The sequence below is a fragment of the Ochotona curzoniae genome, unplaced genomic scaffold, assembly GCF_017591425.1.
Source record: "Ochotona curzoniae isolate NIBS_2020 unplaced genomic scaffold, NIBS_Ocur_1.0 contig_3643, whole genome shotgun sequence".
Taxonomy (NCBI): domain Eukaryota; kingdom Metazoa; phylum Chordata; class Mammalia; order Lagomorpha; family Ochotonidae; genus Ochotona; species Ochotona curzoniae.
The window spans coordinates 4,692,830-4,720,629 of NW_024465933.1; the positions used below are offsets into that span (position 1 = coordinate 4,692,830).

General features: G+C 43.7%; 1 protein-coding gene across 2 annotated transcripts in view; it reads left to right on the forward strand.

Annotated features, from left to right (window-relative positions):
• The first annotated feature begins 1,808 nt into the window (after positions 1-1,808).
• The window catches only part of DAW1 (dynein assembly factor with WD repeats 1), a 34,021-nt gene continuing 8,029 nt past the window's right edge, over positions 1,809-27,800 (forward strand). Inside the window, exons 1-10 of one of the 2 annotated variants that reach the window (XM_040982793.1) lie at positions 1,809-1,848; positions 10,436-10,508; positions 13,185-13,329; positions 14,551-14,609; positions 17,429-17,551; positions 21,057-21,156; positions 22,449-22,556; positions 24,512-24,618; positions 25,518-25,620; positions 27,326-27,440. In XM_040982793.1, the coding sequence (XP_040838727.1) occupies positions 1,809-1,848; positions 10,436-10,508; positions 13,185-13,329; positions 14,551-14,609; positions 17,429-17,551; positions 21,057-21,156; positions 22,449-22,556; positions 24,512-24,618; positions 25,518-25,620; positions 27,326-27,440 (973 nt within the window). The remainder of the gene's footprint in view (positions 1,849-10,435; positions 10,509-13,184; positions 13,330-14,550; positions 14,610-17,428; positions 17,552-21,056; positions 21,157-22,448; positions 22,557-24,511; positions 24,619-25,517; positions 25,621-27,325; positions 27,441-27,800) is intronic. The other variant, XM_040982794.1, reaches the window with a different exon arrangement.

Consider the following 27,800-nt stretch of genomic DNA (forward strand, 5'->3'; position numbering starts at 1 on the left):
AACACTTGTTTTTTTTAATTGATTACATTACATTATGTGACACAGTTTTATAGGCAGTGGGACTTCCCCCTCCCCTTCCCAACCACCCCCCGTGGTGGATTCCTCCACCTTGTTGCATTACCACAGTTCAAATTCAGTTGAGATTCGTTCATTGCAAGCGTCTACAAAGCATAGAGTCCAGCATCTTATTGTCCAGATAAGTTCAGCAGTTTCTTGGGGAGACCATCTCTGGTCTGAAGGTAGAGCCAACAGAGTATCATCCCGATCAATTTAAAGCCCCGACATTGCATCAGTAACAATTTATGATGTAATGAAATAGTTGACATGGTATTGAGTAACCACCATGTTCAAAGAGAGAGAGAGAGAGAGAGAGAGAAAAGAGTGCAAGTTCTGAACCATATCCTATGACTTCTACATTGACATTTCAATTATTAGTTTATATACAACTGGGTTCCATACACCTCAAAATGGCTACAGATTACTATTCAGCTGTCTCATGTCTATCTTAATTTTAGTATTTAGCAGTTTATAGCGTTGGAGCATGATTTTGCAGAACCTGGCTGTTTTTCGGGTAGTCTAACTCTATAACTCCAACAAGACATATGTCAACAGTTTAGGTGAACAGTTTTAGGAGGGGTGTGCAGAGAAATCTTCAATACCCTAGTGAGGAGTAACTAATCTTTGTGTCCCACCCAGTGAGTTATACGTGCATCCCCAGTGCCCGGGGAACACCACTTTTTGGGCTGTATTCTCTTCATGTGTTGCAGTTACAGCTGCCAGGTGTCAGTTTTCCCTAATATTGGTGATATTACCTTTGGTCACATGCTAAGGCGGAGTCCAACAGATTTCTCCACTGTACAGTTGCTAATTTGCAAAAGCACATATTTTATTTTCTTAAAAAATTTTTTATTGGAAAATCAGATATACAGAAGTGACAGAAAGGAAGATCTTCCATCCACTGATTCACTCCCCAAGTGGCTACAACGGCCAGAGCTGAGCTGATCCAAAGCCAGGAGCCAGGAGCTTCTTCCAGATCAACCTCTTGGGTGCGGGATGCCAAGGCTTTGGGCCATCCTTGACTGCTTTCCCAGGCCTCAGGCAGGGAGCTGGATGGAAGGTGGAGCAGCCAAGACACAAATCTGTGCCCATATGGGATCATGGCCGCTGGGATACTAGTCAGCTATGTTACGGGATCCTGGCGTGTTCAATAAGAGGACTTTAGTTGGTAGGCTACCGCACCGGGCCCCAAAGTCCACATTGTAAGTGACATATGAACCTAAGCACAAGCACTGCTTAAAACTTCCAACAATTCCCTCTCTTCTGTATGTTGAACCATGTCGCACAGCGCGTGGCACGCGTCAGGAGGTGGAGGTGATGACGCTGAGGTTCCTTTGTGAGGAGACAGAGTGGACTGAGTCCTGGGAGGGACCCCGAGTGGTGACCTAGAACCGGAGTTACCTCCCCCCTTCCTCACGTCCTCTTTACTGTTGGGAAAGTACAGCGCTCCGGCACGCAGCTGGGGGCCAAGACCCATGCTTCGCTGCTGTGAGGCCACCCTCACCGAAGACCCCAGGCACTGCGGTCCTTGCTCACCCCAGGCGCCGTGAGGACGCCCCTCTCCTCGCGCCATGGAGCCCGGGGCAGGCCCCAGCCGCCCCACTGGTTCTCAGCAGCCCGGGAGTCCTGCCTGGAGAATCCACCTGCAAGAAAAGCTCGGAGGCGCCTGCGCATTCGTCTCCGCACTCAGGCGCTGTTTGTCCGTTTCCATGGCGACCAAGGCTGCCGGCTGGGGATCCCAGAGCGAGGAGATGAAGCTGAAGAGCCTCCTGCTGCGGTATTACCCGCCAGGTATGCTGGGCGCCCTGCTGCACCCGGGCTCTGGACCAAGTGCAGAGGCCCAGGAGGACGCGGGGGCGCTGGGGGCCGGCGGGGTCTCGGACTAGGTGACCCTGTCCTTCCCGAGTCAGCTCTCACTCCTTCGGATGGATGCTTGACTGTTGTTGCTCAAAACTTTTAAAAGTTTGTGTGTGTGTCGTTTAGTTTCTTCTTCTTCTTCTTCTTTTTTCCTTCCTGAACAAAAATCTAAATTGTTAAATGTGTATGCTTCCTGATAACACAGGCATGAAAAAAAGGGCCAAGGAACAGGTAGCTGTGGAGATGTCCTGGGGTATTGGGTCCAGCGTGTGGCTGGCTGCTTGCCGCGCTGTGCTGGTCAGCCTGCCCACTTTCATTGAGGACACGTGCGTCAGCAGCTTTGTGCTTTGCACCCCAGGACTTTGTAGAGATCCGTAAATGCTTGATCCCAGTGAGTTAAATCATAGGAAATGGGTCCCGAAATGCTGTGGTCGCCGAGGAAGATATCCTTGTCTTGTCATTCTGTTTCATAGGAGAGACACAGATCTTGATTTATAATTAAAAACAGTTGAAAACTACTCACAAAGCAACGGGTGATTTGTCAAACGGATGGTTTGGGGCTGACGCGTCGCAAAGATTTCGAAGGGGAGTGGCCGTGAAGGATCAGTTTGATTTAGAATAGACACAGGAAGGGTGGGATTTGAACTTAACACTGAATGTCTAATTTTTCTTAGCAAAGCCTCCATCTATCACTATGAGGTGCCCAATATAATTTCAACATTCTCCCATCTTCAAATAGTCTTGTGTTTTGGATGTATACCTAGGAGAGGAACTGCTGAAATCTATGGGAGTGCATAAAAATGTTATTCCTAATAACACAGAAATTTCCAAACTGGTGTTCATAGTGGCCGCAATTCATTTGCATTCCCACCTTCCCACCAACAACGTGTTGAGAGTTCCCTTTCTTCTCTCCCCTTCCCCCTGTTACTTTCAGTCTTTTTGATAACAGGCCAGCCATTATGAAAGGGTTCAGGTGGTTTTTGAGTATTCCCTGGAGGTAGCGATATTGAATTTTTTTTTCATATGTTTGTTGCTGATTTGTTTTATTCTTTTGAGAATATTCTATTTAGGTCATTTGCACACTTCTTAACAAGTTGTATTTTTACCCTGAGTTTTTATGTTCCTGATATACTCTGGATATGAATTCTTCGTCAGACAAGTGGCTTGTAGATATGATCTCCCAGTTCTCGTTGTATAGAAGCTTCTGAATTTGATAAAATCCTGTTTGTGTAGTTTTACCATTTTTGCCATTGCTGTTGAGGTATTATCAAAACAAACAAAAATAAACTCATTGCCAATGCCAATGTCTTGAAGTGTTTTCCCTGTGTTTCCTTCCAGCAATTTCATGGTTGCAAGTGTAATATTTAAGTCTTGATCCATCTTGAGCTGGTTTCTGTGTTTGCTGAGATGCAGGACCCAGCTTTACTCTTGTACCTATGTATAGTCAGTTTTGCCAGCAGCATTTCCTGAAAAGACCCTACTCTCTCTAACGTATGTTCTGGCACCTTTGTCAAGAATCAGTTGCCTGTATGTGTGTAGATTGATTTCTGAGCTGTATGCTTTGTTCCATTCGTTTACATGTTGGTTTTATGCACTTTTAATTACTGTTGCTTTGTAGCCAACAGATACCCACTTTACCATGTTTATTGTAGCTCTATGCCCAATAGAGAAGGTATGGGGTCAGCATTGTGACACAGTGGAGCAAATCACTGCCTGTGACACTGGCATCTCATTGTGAGCCCCAGTTGCTCCACTTCTGACCTCGCTGCATGCTAACAATGTGCCTGGGAAAGCAGAGGAGGGCCCAAGGACACACATGCAAGACCTGGGTGGAGGTCTTGACATCTGGCTTTGTTGACTTACCTAGCCCTAGCTCTTGCATACATCTGGGGAATAACTCAGTTAATGGAAGACTTCTCTCTATAACTCTGCCTTTTAGTTAATAAACATATCTTTAAGAACCTGTAAATAGCCAAGATATCATATCAACTAAAGTGTCTATCATCAGATAAATGGGTCGAGAAATCTGGTGTATTTGTACACAATGAAAACACTGACCATTTATCCATAAAACTCTGACATTCTCTCATTTGCAGCAAAATGGATAAAACTAGAGGGCATCACATTAAGAGAAATAAGTCAGACATGAAAAGATAAAAAAGAAAATCCCATATGTTCTTGATACGTGGGAGTTGAAAACGCACTTCAGTGTGAGCAGAGAATGTTAATTATAAGAGTCTTAGAAGGGTGGGAGGGATACAGGGAATTTGAATTAAAAATAGGGAAGGTGGGTGTGATTGATGTATTGTAGCAAATATACTAATATGTTAACAAAAAAGAAGTGGATGTGGGATATACTGGACACTTTTCTACAACCCTGCAGTTTTTGTTACGTGAATTTAGTACTATTCGGAAACAAAAAGGTAAAAAGAAATTCCTGCTTTGCAGTCCCAACCTGGTTCTGTGATTTCCTCAGCCTGTGCCTCATTTGGAGACTACGCATCACCACCCATTCAATTTTTTTTTGGCAGAAACCTCACGGTTCATGTCTCATTTCTCTGTCATGACCATGCATGGTTTCTCTCTGCACTGCCTTATTCCAGCTCATCAGCAGGCAGTCTCAGCTCTACTTCTCAGCCTGTGACTTCATGTGACTTTGTCCGTGACTCAGATGTCTTGAGCCAGCATTGCTCCCAGCTGTGCTCCCTGGCTAAACCTCCATCTCACCGCACCACCTCTTGCTGGAACACTTCAGCAGCTCGTGAAGTGGATTCTCAGCTTTCAACTACATGCCCTACCATCGGCCTGCCGGCAGCATGCAGCAGGGGCCGAGTTCTGCATCTTCAGTAGTTTCCCGTGTGCTTGCGAGGGGATCTGCACAGCAAGCTTGGTGTGGTGTTCGCTTCCAGGAACTCACACTTCTACGCTCAATGGAAGTGGTTCTTTCTTCTTTTGCTGTTCTTTCAAGACTTCAGGGAAGTCCTCACACTCCTTGTCTTCTTTTCTGGATTCGGCTTCCAATAGACCTTGGAGTGGATAGCGTCTATCTTCATTGGGTTTCTGGGTCAGTCTCTCTTGTTCCATTACCCTTCATCCCAAGTGTCCCTCACCGATTTTTATTGCGTGCCACTTTTTGTTTTGCACATAATTGTCATCATCTGACACTCTACTTATTCGTCATGTTTTAAATATCTAAATAGCTGCCCCTTTCAGACACTTCGTGGGGCATCGGCACCTCTTCGCTGCCGTGTCAAAGGCCTTCGACTTAGGAGTGAATGTGTGATGAAACAGGTCAACCCTGGCAAGGGAGTTTTTGATAATAAATGTGAAAACGTTCCCATCATGCTGCTTCAACCTCACGAAAAGGGGGAGCCTGGGTAGCAGCTTTCCCTAAAGAGTGAACTTTCCCAGACGGGACACTTACTTTCTCGCAGAGCCTGGAAGGTTGTCGAAGTGTCACAGAGTGACTGCAAAATTTTAAAGATTTGTTTATCTTGATTTTTTGTTGTTGTTGTTGTTATAAAGGCAGATTTACAGAGTGAAGGAGAGTCAGAAAGATCTTCCATCTGCTAGGTCAATCCCCAAGTGGCCACAACGGCCACAGCTGAGCTGATCCAAAGTCAGGAGACAAGAACTTCCTCTGGGTCTCCCACATTGGTCCAGGCAGATGCAAAACGAGGGTTTAGCCTCACTATTGTGCTGGGACCAGTTGGAAAATTGTAATAAGATTAGTAGCCTGTTCTTTTTGGGTGCTAACAACTTCCTCTTCCCTATGCTCACACACTGTCTGGTTCCCATGAATGCTTCCACAATGAATTCTTCTTTGGTTGTAGAGTTTAAGAATGAGGAATTTAGGATCAGCATAACTGAATCTAACTGTATTACAGTTGTTTTTTTTTAGTGTTGGCATTTTTTTTTTTTATGAGAAGGAAAGAGGGAGAAAGATGCTGATTCTTACGCATCCTCCTGTGTGTGCTATGATCTTATTCTTCTCAAGCCTTAAGAAGCCACGTGCCTTTCACCTTCATCATGCGCCCACTGGGATGCTCCCACTGGGAGACTCTTTTGGTCTTCCTCTCACCAGCTACGTCAAGTCCTGTTTCTATACTTGCTCACACCAAAATTTTGGACTCAGTTTCGTTTTTTGCACTTGACATTGGGTCAAATGACAAATTCTGTCAGTTCTACTTAAAAAACGTATGAAGGAACCAACAACTTCTCTTCACATTTCTGTCATTATTGTCCCTATTACTAAGTTCTGGGTTCTTTGTTTGTTTTGTTTTTCTTGAAGATTTATTACCTTTATTGGAAAGTCAGATATACAGAAAGGAGGAGAGAGAGAGAGGTGGATCTTCCATCTGATGGTTTATTCCCCAAGCAGCCGCAATGGCTGGAACTGAGCCAATCTGAAGCCAGGAGCTTCTTCCAGGTCTCCCACGTAGGTTCAGGGTCACAGAGCTTTGGGCTGTCCTCGACTGCTTTCCCAGGCCACAAGCAGGGAGCTGATTGGGAAGTACAGCCACCAGCATCCATATGGGATCCTGGCGTGTTCAAGGTAAGGAGTTGAACCACTAGGTTATCAAGCCTGGTCCTAAATTCCCATTTTTACTCTGTTCTCAGAACAGCAGAAGGCTGACTCTGTTAGAATTCACTGTAATGGGCCAGCACCATGGGCTAGTAGGCTAAGCCTCTGCCTGTGGTGCTGGGCTCCTACATGAGCTCCGCTTCGTGTTCCACCTGCTTCATTTCTGACCCAGCTCCCTGATGTGGGCTGGGAAAGCAGTAGAGGATCACTCAAGTTTTTGGACCCTTGTACTGACATGGGAGACCCAGGAGAAGCTCCTGGCCCAGCTTTCCACTGCAGCCATTGGTGAGTGATCCATAGCATGGAAGACATCTCTATCTCTGAAACTTTACATTTCAAATAAAAATATGAAAATCGATATTTAAAGACTGTCGCCCTGACCGTACCAGTCTTCCCATCAACTCCTCCAGGGGCCCTTCATTTCATTGACGGTAAGAGGACTGTGGTCCCAAGGATCTCCGGCCTTGAGTATTCCTTCTGCCCCCTCTGACAATATTGTTGATGTGGATGGGATAAAGTGCCCTTCCTTACAGTCTTTGCCACTGTCAGTCTTTGTGTCTGGAGCAACCTTTCCCTGGGCATTTACACAGTTTAATTGTTTAATTGTTCTTTAGCTCATTTCTAGAATGTTCATCTTCTCAAAATGTATTACAACCCTTGTGCCTTGATCTTTTTTTGTTCTCCCTCTCAGGTGATCTCAATTCAACACACCACATACTCCTGTTCTCTTTGCTGGTATCATGTTTCATGCTCTGAAACAGCAGTCAGCAAAGGAGGAGATTTTGCTTCCCTTGTTAGTCCCTGTGTCTCAGTCTTACAGCACGGAGTTTGGATGAGTTGAATGGGAGAATGAATGATAGAGTGCCTAGGATTTCTCCTGAAAGGTGAGAAGGTCCAAAACGTGTGTCCTGACATCTGCTTCAGCTCTGCGAGGAAGAGGCTCTCAGAGCACTCTTAGATTCCAAGAATTCTTTGGATTCACATCTACAATTATAGCAATTAATGAGCCATGACATTAAATATTAATGAATGATTATCTTACAGTGGCGCCACATGACTTCATGTGCTTAGCTGTTTTATTTCTCAATTCCAACCTTTGGTGAGCCATATTATATGCATGTTTCTAAGGTCACACTGAAGAGCAGCTGGTGCTTCAATTACATTATCAAGTAGCAAAACAAGCCTTCACGGCTGAATAATGCCAGTGCTGCCGTGAGCTCTTCTGCTTATAAAGAACATTTGTCCAATTTGGGTCCTCCCACTCAGAGGCATTCTCTCTTTAGCACTCAGTAACTCCTTCCTCTCTCTGCCTAAATTCCTGGCGAACTACACATGTGGAGCATCGATACGGCTAACCACACCACCAGGCATTCGCTCTTTATCTTAATCCCTTCATTAATTCAGAAATGCCTCACCTTAGGGAGAGTGGGTGTTGAGCCCATGCTTTTCATCTGACACCGGATGACAGCAGTCTTTGTGTGCAGTCTTTTTTTTTTTTTCCTTCGGAACTAAATAAACTGATGGATACACTGAGCACTTTAGACACTAATACTTTTTAATATCGTCAGAGCTCTGGGGACAGAGGCTTTGTACCTAACCTTTTTGGGAATCATACGACCAACAGAAGATGAAAAGCATGACAATGCCTGTATCTATCACTGAAGAAAGACATGAACACTATGGCCGTGTGCATCTATTGTCTGTTTATATGTATATGTTTAAAGATTTGCTTATTCAAAAGTGTGGGGGAGAAGGAGGCAGGGAGAGGGAGAAATTGATCACTGATGCTTTACTTCCCAAATATGTGCAACAGGCAGGACTGGGCAGAAGTCAGAAATTCTGGCACGGGTGTCAGGAAGGCAAACACGGAGCTGTCGTCCGCTGCCTCCTTAGGTGTGTCAGCGAGAAGCTGGATCAGAAACAGAGAGAAGCCAAGATTCAGACCGGAGCTTGGATACACACAGCTGGGGTCTCAGGCAGGGCCTGAAGCAGCCCACTTAGCATTCCTCATCGCCCTTGTCCATGCCTCTTACTCATATCACAGCTCAGCAGTCATGGCAGATTGAACATGGTGTTACAGTTGAATCAGTCAAATCTGCTTGTTTCAGATTTAGGATTTTCTAGAACTCAACTCGTTTTTGCTAGTCAGCTAAAAGGCTTTGAACACCATTAATTTTATGAGAACAATGTTAAATTGCTTCCCAATCAAGTTTTATTCATTTATTTATTTTTAATAGATGACGAGACCAGGAAAGAGTGAGTGAGGAAAGTACTACCTTCTTCTGGTTCACTATCCAAATGCCCAAGATGGCTGGAGCTGGGATGGGCCAAAGCAGTGAGGCAGGAATTCATTCCAGGCCTCCAGTGGGTGACAGGAACCCAGTTACTTGAGCCTTTATCGCCTCCTCCCCGGGGTTTGCATCATCAGAAAGCTGAAGTCAGAAGCAGGAACAATGTATCAAATTCAGTGACTCTAATATGGGACGCAGACACCTTAACCACTATACTAAAATGCTGCATTCTGCTGTGTGTGCTGTCAGATGCCTGTTCTTCCCAATCTTTCTCTCAATTATACACAAGTGTATTACTGCTTCCTTTATGCTATGTATTTCCTTACTCACTGACCCCAGATAGCTGCCACTGCAGGAGCTGGGCCAGGTAGAAACTCCACCTGATCTCGCACGTGCATGGCAGGTGCCAAGCCCTAGGGCCGTCCGTCCTTGCTTTTGTAGGCTCCTTAGCAGGGAGTTGGAATAGAGGCAGAGCAGCTGGAACAGATCTCATATGGGATGTCAGTATCATGAGCAGTGGTAAAATCCTGACCGCAGTCAGTGGTTTTTAAAAATCATATACAAAATCTTTATAGTAGTCACTATCTTCTCTTAGTGTGAAATATGGCCACAAAAGCAGGAGCTGAGCCAGTCTGAAGCCAGGAGCCCACAGCTTTTTCCAGGTCTCCCATGCAGGTGCAGGGTCCCAAGGCTTTGAACTGTCCTTGACTGCTTTCCCAGGTCACAAGCAGGGAGCTGGATGGGAAGTGGAGCTGCTGGGATTAGAACCAGCATCCATATGGGATCCTGGCTCATGCAAGGCAAAGACTTTAGCTGCTAGGCTACTGCACCAGGCCCAGAATGTTGTATATACTTTTAAAGAAATACAGCATACACAGAGAACAATAAAACATTTACATATGGAAAAACCATCCCACTGCCTGGGGTACCAAAAATAGGGAAAAAAAATCAATAATGACAATGATAATCTCAGTACTCCAAAAACAAAACTCCCACTTGGGGAATGAATCAGTGGACTGAAGATCTTCCTCTCTATCTCTCCTCCCCTCTGTATATCTGACTTTCAAAAAAACTTTTTCTAAAAAAACGATTGAACATTCTGTTATCAGATAAGCTATTTTTTTCTGGTTAGCAACAGAACTGAACAAGTCTGAAGTGGCTTTCTGTCTACGTTTCCAGAGAAAGAGCAGGGAAAGTCGGCCTGCACGGTCAGTCCTGTTTTGGAGCTCGACACCACTGCCTTTATTTTATGTCTGAAAAGCAGATGTTTAGAAAGTGAGAATAGCGGTTGGCACCATGGCGTAACAATCTACATCTCTACCCATGGCACTGGCATCCCCACGTCGGCTCCAGCTCCTCCTGGCTGCTCCATTTCCCATCCAGCTCCCCTGCTAGTGGCCTGGGAAAGCAGTGGAGGATGGCTGAAGGCCTCGGGTCCTCATGGGAAACCTGGAAGAACCTCCAGACTCCCAGCTTTGAAACAGCCTAGCTCTGGCTGTTACAGCCATTGGGAATGAGCCAGCATACAGAAGATCTCTCTCTCTCATCTCTCTGTAACTCTAACTTTCAATTACTTTTCAATTAATAGATTAATTTTGGCATGGGCTTTCATCATAAATGTTCATTATGTTTGTTTATTCCACAGGAATCATGTTGGAGTATGAAAAAAATGGAGAGTTAAAAATGAAATCCATAGATTTGCTTGATCTAGACGCTAGGTAAGTTGGTTCCACAACTAAAATTTTATTGGAGAACCTTGAAATGGAACGTGAAATGCGGATGAGTCACGTGCAACTGGCAATGTGTACGTCACGTGTTTTTGAAGATTGATTTATTGAAAAGGCAAGGGGAGGGTGAAGCAATGACAAGCATCCTCCCGATAGCTGTGTCGGGCCGCACCGGAACCAGACGCAGCACCGCCCACACCCTCCAGGAGACCAGGTACTCAGCCTGCTGATTCTGTGTCTTTGATGCAGTGGTGGGGTGCTGGATGGGAAGCATGGAGTAGCCGGCCCGCTGATGTGGGATACAGCTTTCCTCCGTGGCAGCTTAACCTGCCCCACCACGGTTGGCATCCTTTAATTTCGAAAGTCGTTCCTTGATGAACTATCTCCTGTTGTGCCGAGCTAAACTTGAGGATCTTGCTAGTGGACAGCATGAGGCAGAGCACAGATCGTCGGCCTATGCTTTTCTATAAACAGGCATGATTTAAATACCATGTGAAAAGATTTATTTATCTTTATTTGTTAGGCAGATTTACAGAGAAAAGAAGTAACTGAGAAAGAGAGGAGAGGGAGAGAAATCTATCTGCTGGTTCACTCCACACATGGTTGCAATGGCTGGAGAGGAGTTGACCAAAGCCAGGGGTCAGGAGCTTCTTCCAGGTCTCCCATGCAGGTGCAGGGTTCCAAGGCCTTGAGGCAGTGTCTGCTGCTTTCCGAGACCATTACCAGGGAGATGGCTTTAAAGTACAACAGCCAGGGCTTGAACCAGCACCCGTATGGGATATGGTGCCATAGGCAGAGGATTAGCCTGCTATGCCTATTGTATTTTAAACCTATCGTGTAGAATGGTTTTAGAAATGTGGAGACAGAGTTCCCACATCTCCCATGCCCCTACAGTAAGGTTTGTGAGGATCAACACAGCAGGGCTTATAGTGACTGTTCCCTGTTAACCATGCTGGGTTCAGTTTTCCTCAGCTTTCCCAGAGTGTCCTTCCTTGGTCCCCCGATTTCCCCGATTTTGTCCAGCATCCTGCAGGATTCCCCCGGGCTCCCCTTCCCCGGGCCCCTTCCTCAGACTTGCCTGATTGGTAATAACTTTAACATCTTTGAAGAAAACCCGTTGTTGGATTTCAACCCCATGCCTGAGCCTATGAATTCCTTTGCAGCTCATTCATGTGACAGCACATGCTCCTCCTAGTGAGAGGAGGAAGACACATCTGTGTCTCTGGACGTGCTGTGAGCCCAGAGGAAATCCCCGCTGAGGTCACCACACCCAGATCCCCTCCCTCGAGGAGAGATTACGTGCTCAAGGTAGCCCAGCCTCAGAGAAGGGGAAGCTGTTGTCTGTGGATGAAAATAATAATAATACCAATTCTGTGATAGGAGTTAGAAACTTAAAAAAAAAGTGTATATGAAAATGGCAGAGGGGGAGAGGAAGAGGGAGGGACTTGCATCTACTGTTCATTCCCCAAATGATTGCAGCAGTCGGAGCTGGGCCAGCCTAAAGTCAGGTGCTAGAAACTGCTTCTGGCTCTCCCGCCTGGGTGGCAGAGGCTCAAGAGCTTGAGTCATCCCCTGTTCACCGTCCTGCGGCAAGGGGACTCGGTGCACGGAGTCGATTGTCACACACACGGATTACTGACTGACGGTCCATAGCCAAACTTGACTACCAGCAAAAGGCTTGAAAGACTGAGGGTCGCGCAGGCGTAAGGAGGAGGGCTCTGCAATAGGATGTGATATGCAGGTACACCAGCAAGGGAGGTCAACCAACGAACAGGCTACTAATAATTAAGCAGCATCCGCATGAAAGAAACTGAGAAAAGCACCTCTCTTTGATCTACGACCAAAGCTTGAGGATCAGGAAGTTCCTTGCCCACGTTTTCCTGTTATAAGTGCCGCAGGATCTCAGCCCTAAGTTCCCGGATCTTTCTCGCAGGGTTACAGCTGGTTACAGCTTAATTCCAGAGGTTTCCCGTCATCCACTGCTTCCCAGGGAGCATTAACAGGGACCTGTAAGCTGAATAACCAAGGCATAAGTCACTGAGATGCAAATCAACACTTTGATACGGGATGCAGGCAGCTCCTTAGCTCCCTGTGCCACAGTGCCCCGTCACATCAGAGTTCTTTAAACATTTATTTGCGTGTGTGTTTTTCTTTCCCTGGAAGTATTTAGAGCTTCAACTTCCTGGACCTCAGTTTTGGCATTTCCGAAACAGGCACGATGAAAGTGGTACATCCCCCAGGTGGTCCAGCACTGCACAGCAGAAGACACGTGTAAAGTGGAAAATGGGGTACCAGGCGCACTCAGTACTTTTTCTCTAAGATGCCAGCCGTGCGTGCAGGAACCTTGCTGGCCCTCTCAGGACTTAGGGCCCGTGTCTCCTGACTTAGTCACACCGACTGCACTGACGATGCTGCGGAAGGACCCCCACGCTCCCACCACAGCGGCAGGCAGTTCCGTGGCAGCCCAGCCGCACCTTTCCCCAGCTGTGGCTCCGTCTTGGCTGGCCACACGTGGCAGCCCCAGCTGTGTGCTGCCCAGGCTGTGGCTGATGCTGGTGGGGAATGCGGTGGTGTTTTCCACCTGTCACAAAGCAGCTTGTGCTTCTTCACGCCTTGCACCTGCATGGGAGAAGAGTAACTTTTTTTTTTTTTTCGGGTGAATTTCAGCACTGACGTCAGGGCTCTGGTGGAAGACATCCAGAAGGCGGAGCCCCTGGTCACGGCGTCCAAGGTGGAGCAGGTCACCCTGTTAATACGGAGGCTGCAGGAGAAGCTGGGGCAGCACAGCAACCACAGCTTCCAGCTCTTTAAGGTAAGACGGCTGCCCGTGAAGCGAATCCCCTGATGAGCAGCAGATTCCCCGTCCCCTAAAACTGGGTTTCCATGAAACGTGGGTGAATTCTTTGTCATTACAGACTTACCAAGTCTCTGTCATTGCTAAATGAATTTCAAATAAACGTTTTCAATACATTTAGCTTATCTTTATAAAGATAAATTTGTAATGCTATTAATAACCTTTCATGAAAACTAGAGCTAAAGTAGCGTTGGAAAGTCAGATTTCATAGCATAGCTACACTTCGTGTTTTCTGCTTCCTTGTAATTTACTCTGTATTTCACTACTTATATATTTATGTGGCAAATATGATTTTAGTGTGATGAAATATGTTGTTTGTTTTCTTTGAAGTTTTTGATGCTTGAGTTGAAAATCAACAAGTGTCATTCAGTACTTCAAGAGCAACTACTATTTTTTCTTTGTTAAATACTCAGTGTCTTTTTCTAGAATTTATTGTGCCTTTTTATTTTCATAATTGGTATGTAATTACTGTAATAGCACGCAACTATTATTTATGCATAATCTATTCTGTGGTGTACAAAGTAGCCAGGCCCTCATTGTTTTCTGGGTGAGGTTATTTGTGTCCAGCAGGTGGCACTGTTTAACTACAAACGTGGGATAAGTCGTGGTCTTGTGAATTTCACTCCCAGGGAAAATTTCTGATGGAGGAAGAGAACTCTGTCCTATTCTGGCAGCAGACATGAACTGGGCTGTCTCAGCCAGTCTGATCATTTCATTCATAGATTGTGCACTTTATGTAAATAAATCCCATAAGTATTTATTGAGTTGGACAATGCAGGAAAAGATGGCACGTTCTCAAAGGAACTTTGATTCACGTTAAGACCTCTGAACTATATTTAGTAAGTTAACTTTATATACTTTTCTTACATGCATGCAGCACTTTATGCTACATGTTAGAGAAAAATGTTACGAACTGGTCGCTATTTGGTAACCTGTTTAGTAGCCATGATTCACCTTAAAGGTAAATTGATGAGAAAAAAAAATATTGCTTTGTAGTTATTGCTAACCAGCAGACAGGTTGTCTTGATCATAAAAGGAATGGTGTTTGTTCTCATTTGTTTGGATACTGGATATTGCCCACTTATTATGCATAATTAAGACTTCATTGGCTAGAAATCCGAGTTACCGTGTTACACTCACTTTGCTTTGAATCTAAAACACTGTTTCCTTTCCCTGAAGGTTCTCAGAGCCCATATACTGCCACTGACAAATGTCGCCCTTAACAAGTCAGGCTCCTGGTAAGCGCCTCTGTTTATGTTTTAGAAACCAAGAGATAAAATGTGTGTTTGTCGAAGCTGCAGTTTAAAGACATGGTGCTTGTTTCTCTGAGTTAGGACTCTGCCGAGTACCGGGGAACGCACAAGCTGTTCTAAGCTCGGTTCCCTGCAGCCTGTGTGCCATTGTGGGCAGAGGCTCACGGGGAGCTCAGTGAGCATTCCTGCTGACAAGTAGCTGGACTCAGGCACAGGACCGGTGGAGAGAATTGCACTCTGCTCAGTCAGACAGGGACAGCAGCGGATTGCTTACGGTCAGTCGGTTCAGAGAAGGTGTTTGCGGCTTGGTGCTTTGCTGGGTACTGAGCAGAACCTTTGAGCCAGCGTTTGGAGCATGGCTGTGATCGGCTCAGAAGTTGCATGGGAAACATGAGGGAAGAAGCCTGGTGTTGAACTGAAGACCTGCCACATTGGTGGATCCGCACTGGTTAGCGACGGCTGCTGGACTAAAGCCCACACCCCAAGTGGCACGAGCAACACCAGTTTATTTTCCCACAGCACTTTAAGTTAAAGCTGTCAGCGGAGTTGTTCAGTCTTGGGGGCTTGGGGAAGAGCCTTCCCCAGCCCTCTCCTTCCTCTGGTGGCTTACTGGTGGCCATGGGTGTGTTGAAGGACCCCCCTCCCACACGAGCTCTTGTGTGTGACTGTGTCCACACTTCCCTTTATAAGAGGTCCATCTTACTCCTTGATGACCTCATCTTGATGAATTGCATGTGTAATGACTTCACCAGGTTCTGAGCTCCTGCAGTAACTTCAACACGCAAGTGTGTGTGTGTGTGTGTGTGTGTGTGTGTGTGTGTGTGTGCGTGTTTGGGTGGGAGAGGTGACACCGTGCAACCCATAGCAATATCCATAATGTTACAGTTTCCAATATTGTCTACATCCATACAATGAAAGATGAAAAATGCCTATAAGATAGTAAAAATACGATGGCTTATCAGTTTCTCTTTGCAAGGGTATTTAGGATTCAGAATTCACTTTCATCTTTTGCTGTTACCACTTAACATTTAGACTGCCTTTTTAATAATGTTTTCTTTTAAATCTGTTAGGGGAATATGTTTTTTTAATTTTTATTTTTATTAGAAAGGCAGATCTACAGAGAGAAAGAGTGACAGAGAGAAAGATCTTCTGTCTACTGGTTTGCTCTCCAAATGGCCACAATGGCCAGAGCTGATCTGATCTGATCTAATCCAAAGCCAGGAGCCAGAAGCCAGGAGCCTCTTCTGGGTCTCCCGCACAGGTGCAGGGTCCCAAGGCTTTGAACCATCCTCCACTGCTTTCCCAGGGCACAAGCAGGGAGCTGGAGGGGAAAGTAGAGAAGCCAAGATACAAGTCGATGTCCTGATGGCATCCTGGCATGTGCAAGGCAAGGATTTAGCCGCTAGGGTATCACACTGGGCCCAGCGGAATATCTTAAAAGATATCTTAATATTTCCAAGACATTTGCATAACAAAATATTGAAAGGGCATTGGACAAATGCTGCTAGATCTCAGTCATGTGTGCTATCCAGGAGAATTACCGTGTAGGGGTTGAGAGCAGCATGTAAGTAGAGGGTGTGTGGATGGGGAGAGACCAGTCCCCAATCCAGGGCTTTCCTCTCCAAGGAGGAGTGAGTCCTGATGTTGTGTTCATAGTAAGGTGATTAAATACTCTATAACCTACTGTACATTGCAAGATAGCTAGAAGAGAGGAGTTTCGAATGATCAAGAAATGAAAATTGCTTGAGGCTGTGGATGTGTCCACCACCGTGATTTAACCATTGCGATATATCTGTGTGTTGAAGCATTATACTCTACACCATTGATACAAGTGTTTATAAGGTATCGATCAAAATGAAATAAAATTTAGATAGTCTCATTTATAGTTGAAGACTTTAAGAATGGCTAGGATTCTGCTGACACCTTTATTTAAAATATTAGGTCCAGTATGCTAACTCCTCCCATGGTAAGAGTAATGTGAATGACTTACTGATATACTGAACGAGGTCCCAGGGGGTAAGTTGTTGGATGGCTGGAAACATGAGGGTGAGATGCCACTCTTGTTCTTGGAGAGGCCCAGAAGCGGGATGTGCTGGTTGGAGTGTGCTATGGGAAGATGCTGTGTCACCCAGCCACCGCAGGGACATCCGATGCTGGGTCACCCAGTGACCACAGGGACATCCAGCGCCTGCAGCCCTCAGGGGCTCAGAATTCTCCCCCAGAGATTCAGGAAGCTGTCTGAGAAAGATTCAAGTGGTTTCTCCGATTTCTATGAGGAAAATGGATTTTAATGACTTTGTACGAGCCAAGATCCACTAGAAGACGGTTTTATTTATTTATTTTGTTTTCAGGCAAGAAATGAAAGCCATGGGCCGGGTGAGAAGTGGCCCCATTAAAATGTGTCATGAGACTGTAGTGAGGGCGGTTACCGATGGGTTGCGTGGGAAATGTGAACAAAAGGGAAAAGGTGATACTGAGGTTTTATGTTCTGACTACCGGGAGAATGATGCTTTTGATTGAGATGCGTACTAGAGCTTAGAAAAAAATCAGTAATCCATATGTATATGTTACTGGAAGGCAAACCGTTCTTCCTAGCAAGATTATTCTTTATTTGGGATTCTTGTTAGGGTTTGAGATGCAACTGGTATATTTCTATGTCAGATGATTGATGCTACCCTCAACTGTTTATTCAGAATATGTGATTTACGTCATGAGAACTGAAAGATGGAATCACTGTCCTGCAGGTAGAAGGTGGGATTTCCACTGCTGTTCTCACCTTGCCCTGCTTGCGTTCCTTGTATTAGCTTCATCACTGGGAGCTACGATCGGACGTGCAAGCTCTGGGACACCGCGTCTGGAGTGGAACTGCACACAATGGAGGGCCATAAGAATGTGGTTTACGCCATAGCATTCAACAACCCCTACGGGTGTGTGAGTCCTTTTGCTTATCCCTGCAGCAATTCACATACTCAACTCTTCGTCTACAGGGGAAGGTGGGGAAGGGGCCCGAAGACTAAAGTGGGTTGAGCATCTGGCATGGGCTTAGCAAGACTTCCAAACTCCTTTGGGCAGATATTTCTGTTCTCCTAGGAAGAACACAAAGGAACTTGAAGGATCTTCCCAGGAACACACAGTGCTGTGATCAAAGTCAGCCAACACTCCTGTTGGTCTCTGGGAGTTCTCTGACCAGGAGTTTCTGATGATGTGCACAGAACCGGGCCAGTGCCCCTGGAGAGTGTGTCTGATATAGACTGCATGGCATGTCTTATTTAAAACTTGCTGTACAGTATCTCTATTTAGAAGGCTTGTTCTGACATAGAGAAGGGGGCAGAGGGTGTAGGGATGGGAAGAGACAGGTGTAGTGAGGTGAGGGGGCTGATAAGATGACACCCCATGCGATAACGAAATCACTCAGATGATGGCAGAAAGAAGAGGCATTGAGAAAAAACTGATGCGATCAGAGTTGAAACTTTATTCTTCAATTTCTAAAAAGATGGTTAGGTTTCTGGTATCATTTGTAAATGTAATAGGTTTTCCCAAACACAGTCATGGTAATGGCATAAAGAAGCTTAATTGGCACATTAGAATGACTAATTATTCCAATTAAGTTGCAGAAAAATTATCTGTGGTCTATGTATTTTAATATCATAGAATATGACAATTTTTATGTTACCTTTTTGAAGCAACTTGTGTAAAACCATCGCTGAAATCATAAATGATCCCATTTTACTTCTGGTGTAATTCCTGCTTTGATTACAGTACAGTGCTACTTTGGGGATCGGATCGCAATAAAACGCCACATCTGTTGATAGTCTACTTAATAGACTGGGGATATTTGAGTGTCTATCTGAAAATAGTTTTTTTTCTCATATGGAACTGGAGAGCTGGGGAATTTTCCTTGGCTCTGATTGGATTCTACCTGGAGCTCTTGATGAAAAACCCTCTTGTCCAATTAGTTACCTCAAAATGACGATTCACGAATGCACAAAAGCAGTGCTTTCATTGCCCTTGGTTCAGGACTCTGTTTCTGTGGAGTGGAGTCACAACAGCCTTGAGAGGATGAGAGGGAGTGTGTGTGTGAGAGAGTGTGTGTGTGAGTGTGAGTGAGAGTGTGTGTGAGTGTGTGAGAGTGTGTGAGAGTGTGTGAGTAAGAGTGTGAGTGTGTGAGAGCGTGTGTGAGTGTGAGAGTGTGTGTGAGTGTGTTGAGTGAGAGTGTGTATGAGTGTGTGAGCGTGTGAGAGTGTGTGTGTGAGTGTGTTGGGTGAGAGTGTGAGTGTGTGTGTGTGAGAGTGTGCATGTGTGAGTGTGAGAGTGTGTGTGAGTGTGTGAGTGAGAGTGTGTGAGTGTGTGAGTGTATTGGGTGAGAGTGTGTGTGAGTGTGTGAGAGTGTGTGAGTGAGAGTGTGAGTGTGTGAGAGTATGTGTGAGTGTGAGAGTGTGTGTGAGTGTGAGTGAGAGTGTGTGAGTGTGTGTGTGTGAGTGTGAGTGAGAGTGTGTGTGAGTGTGTGAGAGTGTGAGTATGTGTGTGTGAGTGTGTGAGTGAGTGTGTGTGAGTGTGAGTGAGAGTGTGTGTGTGCACAACAGAGAGCGAATGAGTGAGGGAAAAGAGAGAGGAACCTTAAGGTCTTTTTATTTTATTATTTGTTGAATATCATTATTAGTGGTGCATTAAACCTGTGATTGTAGAGTGAACTAAAATGGAGCTTTTGTAAAAATTAAAGAAAAAAGGAATGAGGTGGTTAATTGAGGGAGGAGAAAAGGGAAAGGAGGAAGATTAGCTTTTTTAAAAAGGAATTTTGATTTTTAATTTATTTAAAAGACACGGTGAGAGAGAAAGGAGAGAGAGGAGGAAGGATGTCTGCTCTTTCACTGTGCTGGTTCACCTACATGTTAGCAACAGCCGGGCAGCCGGGGTTGGATCAGGCTGAAGTCGGGAGCTTTTTCTGGGTCTCTCGTGTAGGTTCAGGGAACCAAGGACCTGGGCTGTCCTCTGCTGCTTTCCCAGGCACATTAACAGTTCCTGGATTGGAAGTGGAGCACTTGGGACTTGCTAGGACTTGAGCCAGCATCCGTGGGCTGCTGGTGCTGCAGGCAGCATGGCTTAATCCAGCGTGTGTCAGAGTTGGTTGGTCCCAGATATCTTCTAAGAATGATGTCTAAGCAATCTGTTCCTATGAAATCCGGTCTCTTCATATTAATAAAAATTTATAAACTAGATCAAGGGAGTAAGCTTTGCATCAATGGATAATTCACAAAAACTTGACATCAGTAACATCTTTTATAATGTGGTGTATTATGGATAGAACAGAAATTGATCAAGAAATAATAATAGAGGTTTGAAACTGATGTGTTTGGGTGGCAAGAATGATGGAACATGAACTGATCAACAACTCCCAGGGCTTTGAGCTCCTCATGAGCAGAAGCAGCTGGAGACGGCAGCTCATGCAGAACACTCTTGATTGGATGCCCAGGGAGAACTGGTGGCAAACCTGACTTGAACTAGGAAGCTTTGAGTTGGTCTGGTAGATGCTACCGAGACAAGCTGTTCACGGAGCATCAGGAACGTGCTGCGTGTCTTCAGTGTGGGTGGCCTGGGAAGTGTCACCGAAACTAGAAGCACATTCTGCAAGTCCGTGGGGCACTAAGCAGGGAGCTGGAAGGGAAGTGGAGCTGCCGGGATCAGAACCGGCGCCGATATGGGTTCCTGGCGTGTTCAAGGCGAGGACTTTAGCCACTAGACCACGCCATCAAGCCCTGCTGACACTTTTAAATGATGAATTTACACTCTACATGAAAAATGCAACTGCTTGAATAGTTTGACGACTTGCAATGACAGATATGTATGGGTTGGGATAAAAGAAATGACTTTAATTCCAAGACTGAATACTAAAAAGACTCATCTTTAAATCCTTGGAGGTTGGCAGTAATTTTGCCTAACAGCACTTTTTCTTGTGATCCCTTAAAACAAATGAACAATTCTTTATGATTTTAAAAGAGTCGTGACAGTTTTAAAAAAATACTTATTAGTTTTTATTTAAAAGGCACATCTGCAAAAAGAAGCAGAGACAGAAAGATTTTTCCACCTGCTAGTTCACTCCACAAATGGTGACAATGACCAGAGCTGAGATGATTTGAAATGAGGAGTCAGGAGCCTCTTTTGGGTTTCCTAGGCAGGTTCATGGTCCCAAGGACGTGGGTCATCCTCCTCTGATTTCCCGTACCAGAAACAGGGAGCTGGATTGGAAATGGAGCAGCCAGGACACGAATGTGCCTATATGGGATATTGGCACTTGTAGCAAGAGGATTAGATAGTTGAGCTATTGTGCCAGCTCCCTAAAATGAAGCAATTTTTAAAAGATCCCTATTTAATATCTTAGTGTGTCATATAAAATAGCTGAGTATGTTTTTAAAATCCACATTTTTTACATCATAGTGACAAAATTGCCACTGGATCCTTTGATAAGACTTGCAAACTGTGGAGTGTTGAGACAGGAAAATGTTACCATACTTTTCGCGGGCATACAGCAGAAATTGTGAGTATGCTTTTTGTTTATTTTTAAAGAAAAAAATTTGAACGCATTCTGTCTTCCATTAGGCTCAAATTCAGCTTTAGTATTTTTCGTCTGAGTATATCTTACTGGCTTCAGTTGATGGATTCCAAAGCTAGCTAATTTTTAATAGTTTTCAAATACCATACATTGACTTAAGAAATATCCAGGTGATAAATTTAAAATACATATTACATTTAAAATTATTTTTCCATTAAAGCACTAATTCACTGATTATGGATATTAAAATAGCTTTTTAAAAATGAAGTCCATTAGGTGAGATATTTAGGCTGGTTATTTTTGGATGAGAACTGACATTTGCCCCCCACCCCTCCAAGAAAAGACTGATGCTCTAAATAGGTTTCATTATTGGGAAACCTTCACCCTTGAATTCTGTGTTGAGACAATTAGTGCGAAGATTGTTGCCCCGATGAACAAGGCATAATTCTTAAATGAGCTGTTTAGTTTTTGGAATGAATTTTTAAATATTCATTTTTCAAATTGAAGGCTAATCCTCCCAGCAAATGCCATGAGAAATGGCCTTTAGGCCCTTCTGGCTCAAGAAGCAATGTGCTAAGCCCTACACATGTGCTAACTCAGTTGTGCCTCACAGTAAGGTTAAAGGTTGACTTTCCCTTGTCGTATAGTTAAAGATATTGAGCCATGGAGAGCAGCTTTCCCAAGCTCAAAGGGACCCAGCAGTCACCTTTCTGCATCCTTTGGGATTTTGAAAGGATTTTTCTTGACACTTAGCTCCTAGGACATTCTTTAGTATTTATTGAGCACAAGAGAAACACTCGCTCCAAACTTGGGTGCCCAGAGTTGGACACTGTTCATGTCCTCCAGGGACCCCGTGATTTAGTAAGAATGCAGTAGAAGTAACGATGTGTGCCTTCAAAGGCGTGCTGCATTGATCTTAATGACGTGAGGGAGTTTATGAGGGCAGATCTGCTTGGCCGGGGGTGGTGCTGAGCAGAGACTTCCCACATTGGCAGGGAGAGCAGCCCTTGGCAAGCGTGTGGAGGAGAGGCGGAGCGAGGGCAGTCGAGAACTGGTGATCACCCCGAGCTATGTCATGCAGAAGAGCAGGGGCAAGCAAGTGCTTCAGGATTCACCCTGAGGACAATGGAATTCTTCATGCTTGATATTTGGCTGTGTATTTGTGTAAAGAATTGAACGTAATCTGCTAAGATCATTGCATCTTTAATCTTGCCCATATAAAATCAACAACTTGAAGATCTATCTTCCTGTGCTTTCTTTGATCCCACTTAATTTAGGTGTGCTTGTCATTTAACCCGCAAAGCACGTTGGTGGCTACTGGAAGCATGGATACAACAGCCAAGTTGTGGAACATCCAGAATGGAGAAGAAGTGTTCACTCTAACTGTAGGTTAACAAGCCTTTTGTGTATGTTCACCTTTATGTGCAATTTTTAATGAACTATAAAATAGATTTTTTTTTTGAGTAACTGTCTTTCAAGCTATAGTTATAGAGTGTTCCAGGCAGGCGGTTGGCTATTTCAAAAGTCTTGAGCTAGAAAGCCAATTAAATAAAAGAGATTAGATAGCCCCAAAGCTTTAAAAGCATCACTATGGTATTTCTTTTTAAAAGCTGTATATCTGGCTTTATGAATTTTAGTGCTTCTCATCTCAGTCCCCAGCGTTTCCTGGGACACTTTTTCTAGTTACCGCATTCTCTTGGGCAAATGTGGAGATAGAAGCCTCCACTAGCGCTCACACTCTCACCTAAAACCACTCCTCTCACTGACTGCTGAGAGCCCTGCGTGCAGCAGCCTGACTCTGGACTTGGTCTGCAGCTGCGTGGTACCTTGGTCTGGTGTGTTCAGAATGCTGATGTGCAGACCCAGGCCACATTTTTTCATCTGTAACCAAACACGTATACATGGACTTTCCTAAATCTTTGTTCTATTTTAAAATGCAATTGTGTGAATTTACTAACTAATTAGGAAAATCAGAGAGATTGCGTAGGCAGAGTCCTCTTAGCAGAGTCAGAGGATTTATCACCCAGAAGGGCATTCTATTCTCTCCCACAGCTTGACTCATCAGCAACGGACCATGGTGGGTCAGGCTGAACTCCCGGTGTCATGTCTAATTACCTTCAGAATTTGCATTTTTCAAAGCTTCTAGCTTTATTTTGTATATGTTTATTGCCCATCGCCAGTTAGTGTAAGAATAGCACTTTTGAGACAATGTGGAAGAGTCCATCTATTTTCTTATCTGTATCATCTTCCTTCTTTTAAAAAGAGTTTTATGAAACTAAAAGTGAGCAGAGTGAAGCGTTTCGTCTGGGTCTTCCATGTGGGAGCAGAGGCCCAAGCATTTGGACCATCTTCTGATGTTTACATTAGCAGGGAGCTGGATTGAATGTGGTGCAGCTGGGGACCAGCTGGAGCCAGCACTCACATAGGATGCCGGCACTTCAGGCAATGGCTTGGTGCTGCTGTGTAGGCTCCAATCCAAAATCTTAGATAAACTTAGAGAATGGTGTAACCATCTCTGAATTTAGTTCCAGAACATTTTTCTTTTAAAAAAATTCCTTTCATTTGCTTAACGTATTTGAAAGGTAGGTAGGGAGAGAGAATAAGTGTGCCTGCAACTGCTCAAGAACTCCAGTTTGTTCTCCCACACGGGTGGTGGAAACCCAACTGTGTGAGCCATCTCCTTCCGGTGTCCCAGGGTGTGCAGTAAAAGGACCCTGGAATCAAGAGCCAGGACTCAAATACAGACACTCTGATTTGGGAAGCAAGCATGCGCTTTTTGAGCTGTCCAGACTACTATGCCAAACCCTGTCCCCTAGAACATTTTCTTTACCCAAAAGAAAACTTATGAACCTGGTATTGTGGCATAACAGGTTAAGATGCTGCTGGCAACATCTAAATCCAATATCGGGGTTCCAAATTTGAGTCCTGAATGCTTTGCTGATGATGCGTCTCGCTGGTAATATGTCTGGGAAAGTAGTAGATGCTGACCCAAGTACTCGGGTTCTTGCCATCCACAAGAGAGATTAGGGTAGATTTATTCTCAGGCCTTTTGGCCATTTGGGGAATGAACCAGCAGATGGAAAATTCTTTCTCTCCTTCTCTCTCCCTTCCTCTCTCTTTATCTTTCCTCCTCTCTCTGCCTTTCAATAAAGCAAGCCCTTTAGCTTTGTGCCAGTTGCCATCTTCTCTGCTCCTACCTGAGCCAACTGCTGGTTCGTTGTTTCTCCCCACAGACTGTTTCTCTGTCATTCCTTTTTCAGGCTATGGTAGTGTGAACTCGTAGGAGATGTGCCCTTCAAAGGTGTATATGACAATGCACGCTCTTTTTTCCCCCTTCTAGGGACATTCTGCTGAAATCATTTCCTTGTCCTTTAACACTTCAGGAAACAGAATCATCACAGGCTCTTTTGATCACACCGTGGCAGTGTGGGATGCTGAGACTGGAAAGTAATTCACATTTCTTAAGAAATTTCAAAACCTGAATCATGGGTTAAGGAGGCACTATGACCTTGATTGGTTTTATCTTAATATCTGTTAACTGTGTAGGACTCCATAGCTAATGAACACATTGAGAAAAGTAACCTAATTCAATGTTAATAGTATTTTTGATTAACAAAACACATGCTTTCTCATAATTAAGAGAAAATAATGAGGGACAAAGAAAAAAAAAAAAAGGAAGAAGTTGACGTTAGTCTGGCCATGTAGTTGTGATTGATTCCCTGTAGTACATAATCAAATTTCAGTGGTTTGTCATCTTGGCAGGCAATGCATTTCATGAGTAAATAGAACTCCTAGTTAATTCACCAAATTTAATTTAGCCCAAGAAATTAAATTTTCTTCCTAATACATTTTTGGTCCTAGTTGCTAAGATGGTAACTACATTAGAATATTTGTGTTGGAAAACTACCCCTGGATTTGTCTACCTTTTGATACAAGGACTACTTATGAACAATATCAACTGGGAGATATGCGACAATAAGTGAAAAAAAAGAGAGAAGGGATTTTAGCTTTTTAAAGAGTAATTCCTGAGTAGTAAAGGGTCTGTTCATCTGGGTTGAGAACTTCTGGAAATTAATTCACAGTCTTTTTGCTCGCTATCCGTCTGTTTTTGAGGTATTGTCTAGGTAAGGTTATATTCGATTGTTTAAAAAGTTAAATATCCTAATATTGAAATGAAGTTAGTAGCTTCCTTTTGGACTACCATGGAGTCATATATATATATATATTTTTAAATCAACAAAGCTATTATTTCATAAAAAGCAAGTTTAGATTGTCACATACAGATGGAATTGACTTTATTGCAGAATAAGGACGTCTTCCACTTTTACTTGTTTTCATTTTCGCAGGAAAGTGTATACCTTAATTGGCCATTGTGCCGAGATTAGCAGTGCCTTGTTCAACTGGGATTGCTCTTTGATATTAACTGGCTCAATGGACAAAACCTGCATGGTGAGTTCAAGGAGTATCTTTACCTCGGTATCGTTTGCACTTTATGCTAAAGCTGATACTTGCTGTAACATCAACCTATTTCAAAGGAGCCGTAAATTAAGACAGCATTTTGTGAGTGATAAATTCTAATGCTTTTAAATTTTAAAACTTTTTTTTAACCTTGACTGAATTATGAAGTAATATGATAATTCCTGTTGTGACACATATTTCATTAAAAAATACACGTTATTTTTGTTCAGTGTCACTGCGATTCATTTAGTGGGCTTTTACTGGAGTGGCCCAAAATCTATCTCAGCCACAGAGTTTCCCTGACTGAAAGCTTTTGTACTTTAAATTGGCTTCCACACATGAAAATGAGCATGTAGCTTTTTGTCTTTTGGTACCCAACTTCATTTTATTTAACGTAGTGGTTTCAAGTTGCATCCATTCTGTTAACTGGCAAGATTTCATTGTGAAAGATTTATTGTTTATTTGAAAGGCAGAGAGAAGAGAGAAGGGGGGTGAGAGAGAATGTGTCTTTCTCCCAGCTTACTTCCCAAGTGGCTGCAATAGCTGTAGCTGGGCCAAGCTAAAGCTAACAACTAGCAGCAAGGGACTTCATCTGGTTATTTCACATGAGTGGCAAGGAACTAAGCACTTGGGCCATCTTCTACTGCTTTCCCAGACACGTTAGCGGAGAGCTGGATTCACAGTATAACAAGTGGGATTTGAGTCATTACTCTGATATGGGATGTCAGTCTTGCAAATGGTGGTCTAATCCACTGTGACACATGCAAGCCCCTCATTCTTTTTCATGGCCAAATGATATTCCAATGTATTTACGTGTGTGTGTGTGTGTGTGTGTGTGTGTGTGTGTGTGTGTGTGTCTGATGTGTGTATTTTCACATTTTCTTCATTCATTCATTGATGGATGTATAGGTTGATTATGTTTCTTGACTGTTGCGAATAGTGCTTCAAAACATGGTATGACACATATCTATGATTAAAAACACAAGTGATTCCTAAATGTTGGACATGGTGGGGATAGAGGGAATGGAAAGAAAATGGGTTGTGGGCACCATAATAGAATTAGGTAAAAGTAATGGCTTCTGCTGTTCCATGGTAGAGTAGGGCGACTACAGATCACAATCATGTGTTATGTGGTATATGAAGAATTGCAGGGAGGATCTGGTAATGTCCAGGCATGGAGAAAGGATGGAGAAGTTTGTATACTGAATGCCTGATTATGCACCATGAAGTGTTTAACTATTGCACTGTGTTTCATATAGCTATATAAGTGTTACCTGTTAACAAATACTTTTAAAAATAAGAAAAAAAATAGTCACTAAGTTTATACTCTTAAGTTATAATTTTATCATATGTTGAAAGCGTTGCTCTTATATACTTTTCGTTTTCTGACATTGTCATTTTAGAACTTGATCCTTATCATTTGATGTCCTTCCTATAAATTATACACTTAGATTCCAATCAGTGAAAACTTATACATGGAGAGTTTTCTTTTCCTAATGTTTTAGAAAATGTCTGTCTTTAATCTTCTGACTGAAACAGTCAGTCTGTGAATTAACATAAAAGTTTCTGTACGTGACATTGAGGTAGTTATTTAACCAGCCAAGGGAAGGCATGAAAGACTGACCATGCTCATATTTTAGATAGGAGATAATGTTTTATTTTAATGCGTGTGTGTTTTTTTTTTTTTAAATTACAGCTGTGGGATGCTACCAACGGGAAGTGTGTAGCAACCATAACAGGCCATGATGATGAAATATTGGACAGCTGCTTTGATTATACTGGAAAATTTTTTGCAACTTCTTCAGCTGATGGTAGGAAACCTGTTTCTGCATTTAGTTCACAGGGGAGTCCTACTCTTTGCTTGATGAACATGTATGGCTATCCACATGATGGAAACAGCATACATCACTTCTTCATGATGGCCACACATGTCACTGTTGTACACCTATATCATGTTCTGATAACCACATAAGAAATTTTTCACAATGCTTAAGTCACTGTTTGGGTAACCACTTTTATTTTGTTTAAGATTTATTTTTTTCATTGGGAAAAAAGATTTAAGAAACTTTTTGCATATCTTTATTATTATGTTATGTTGCTCTTTCATAGGCTCTGGGATTTCCTTTCTGTCCTTTTCAATTCCCTCCACCCAGTATTGGCTTCTCCTTTAT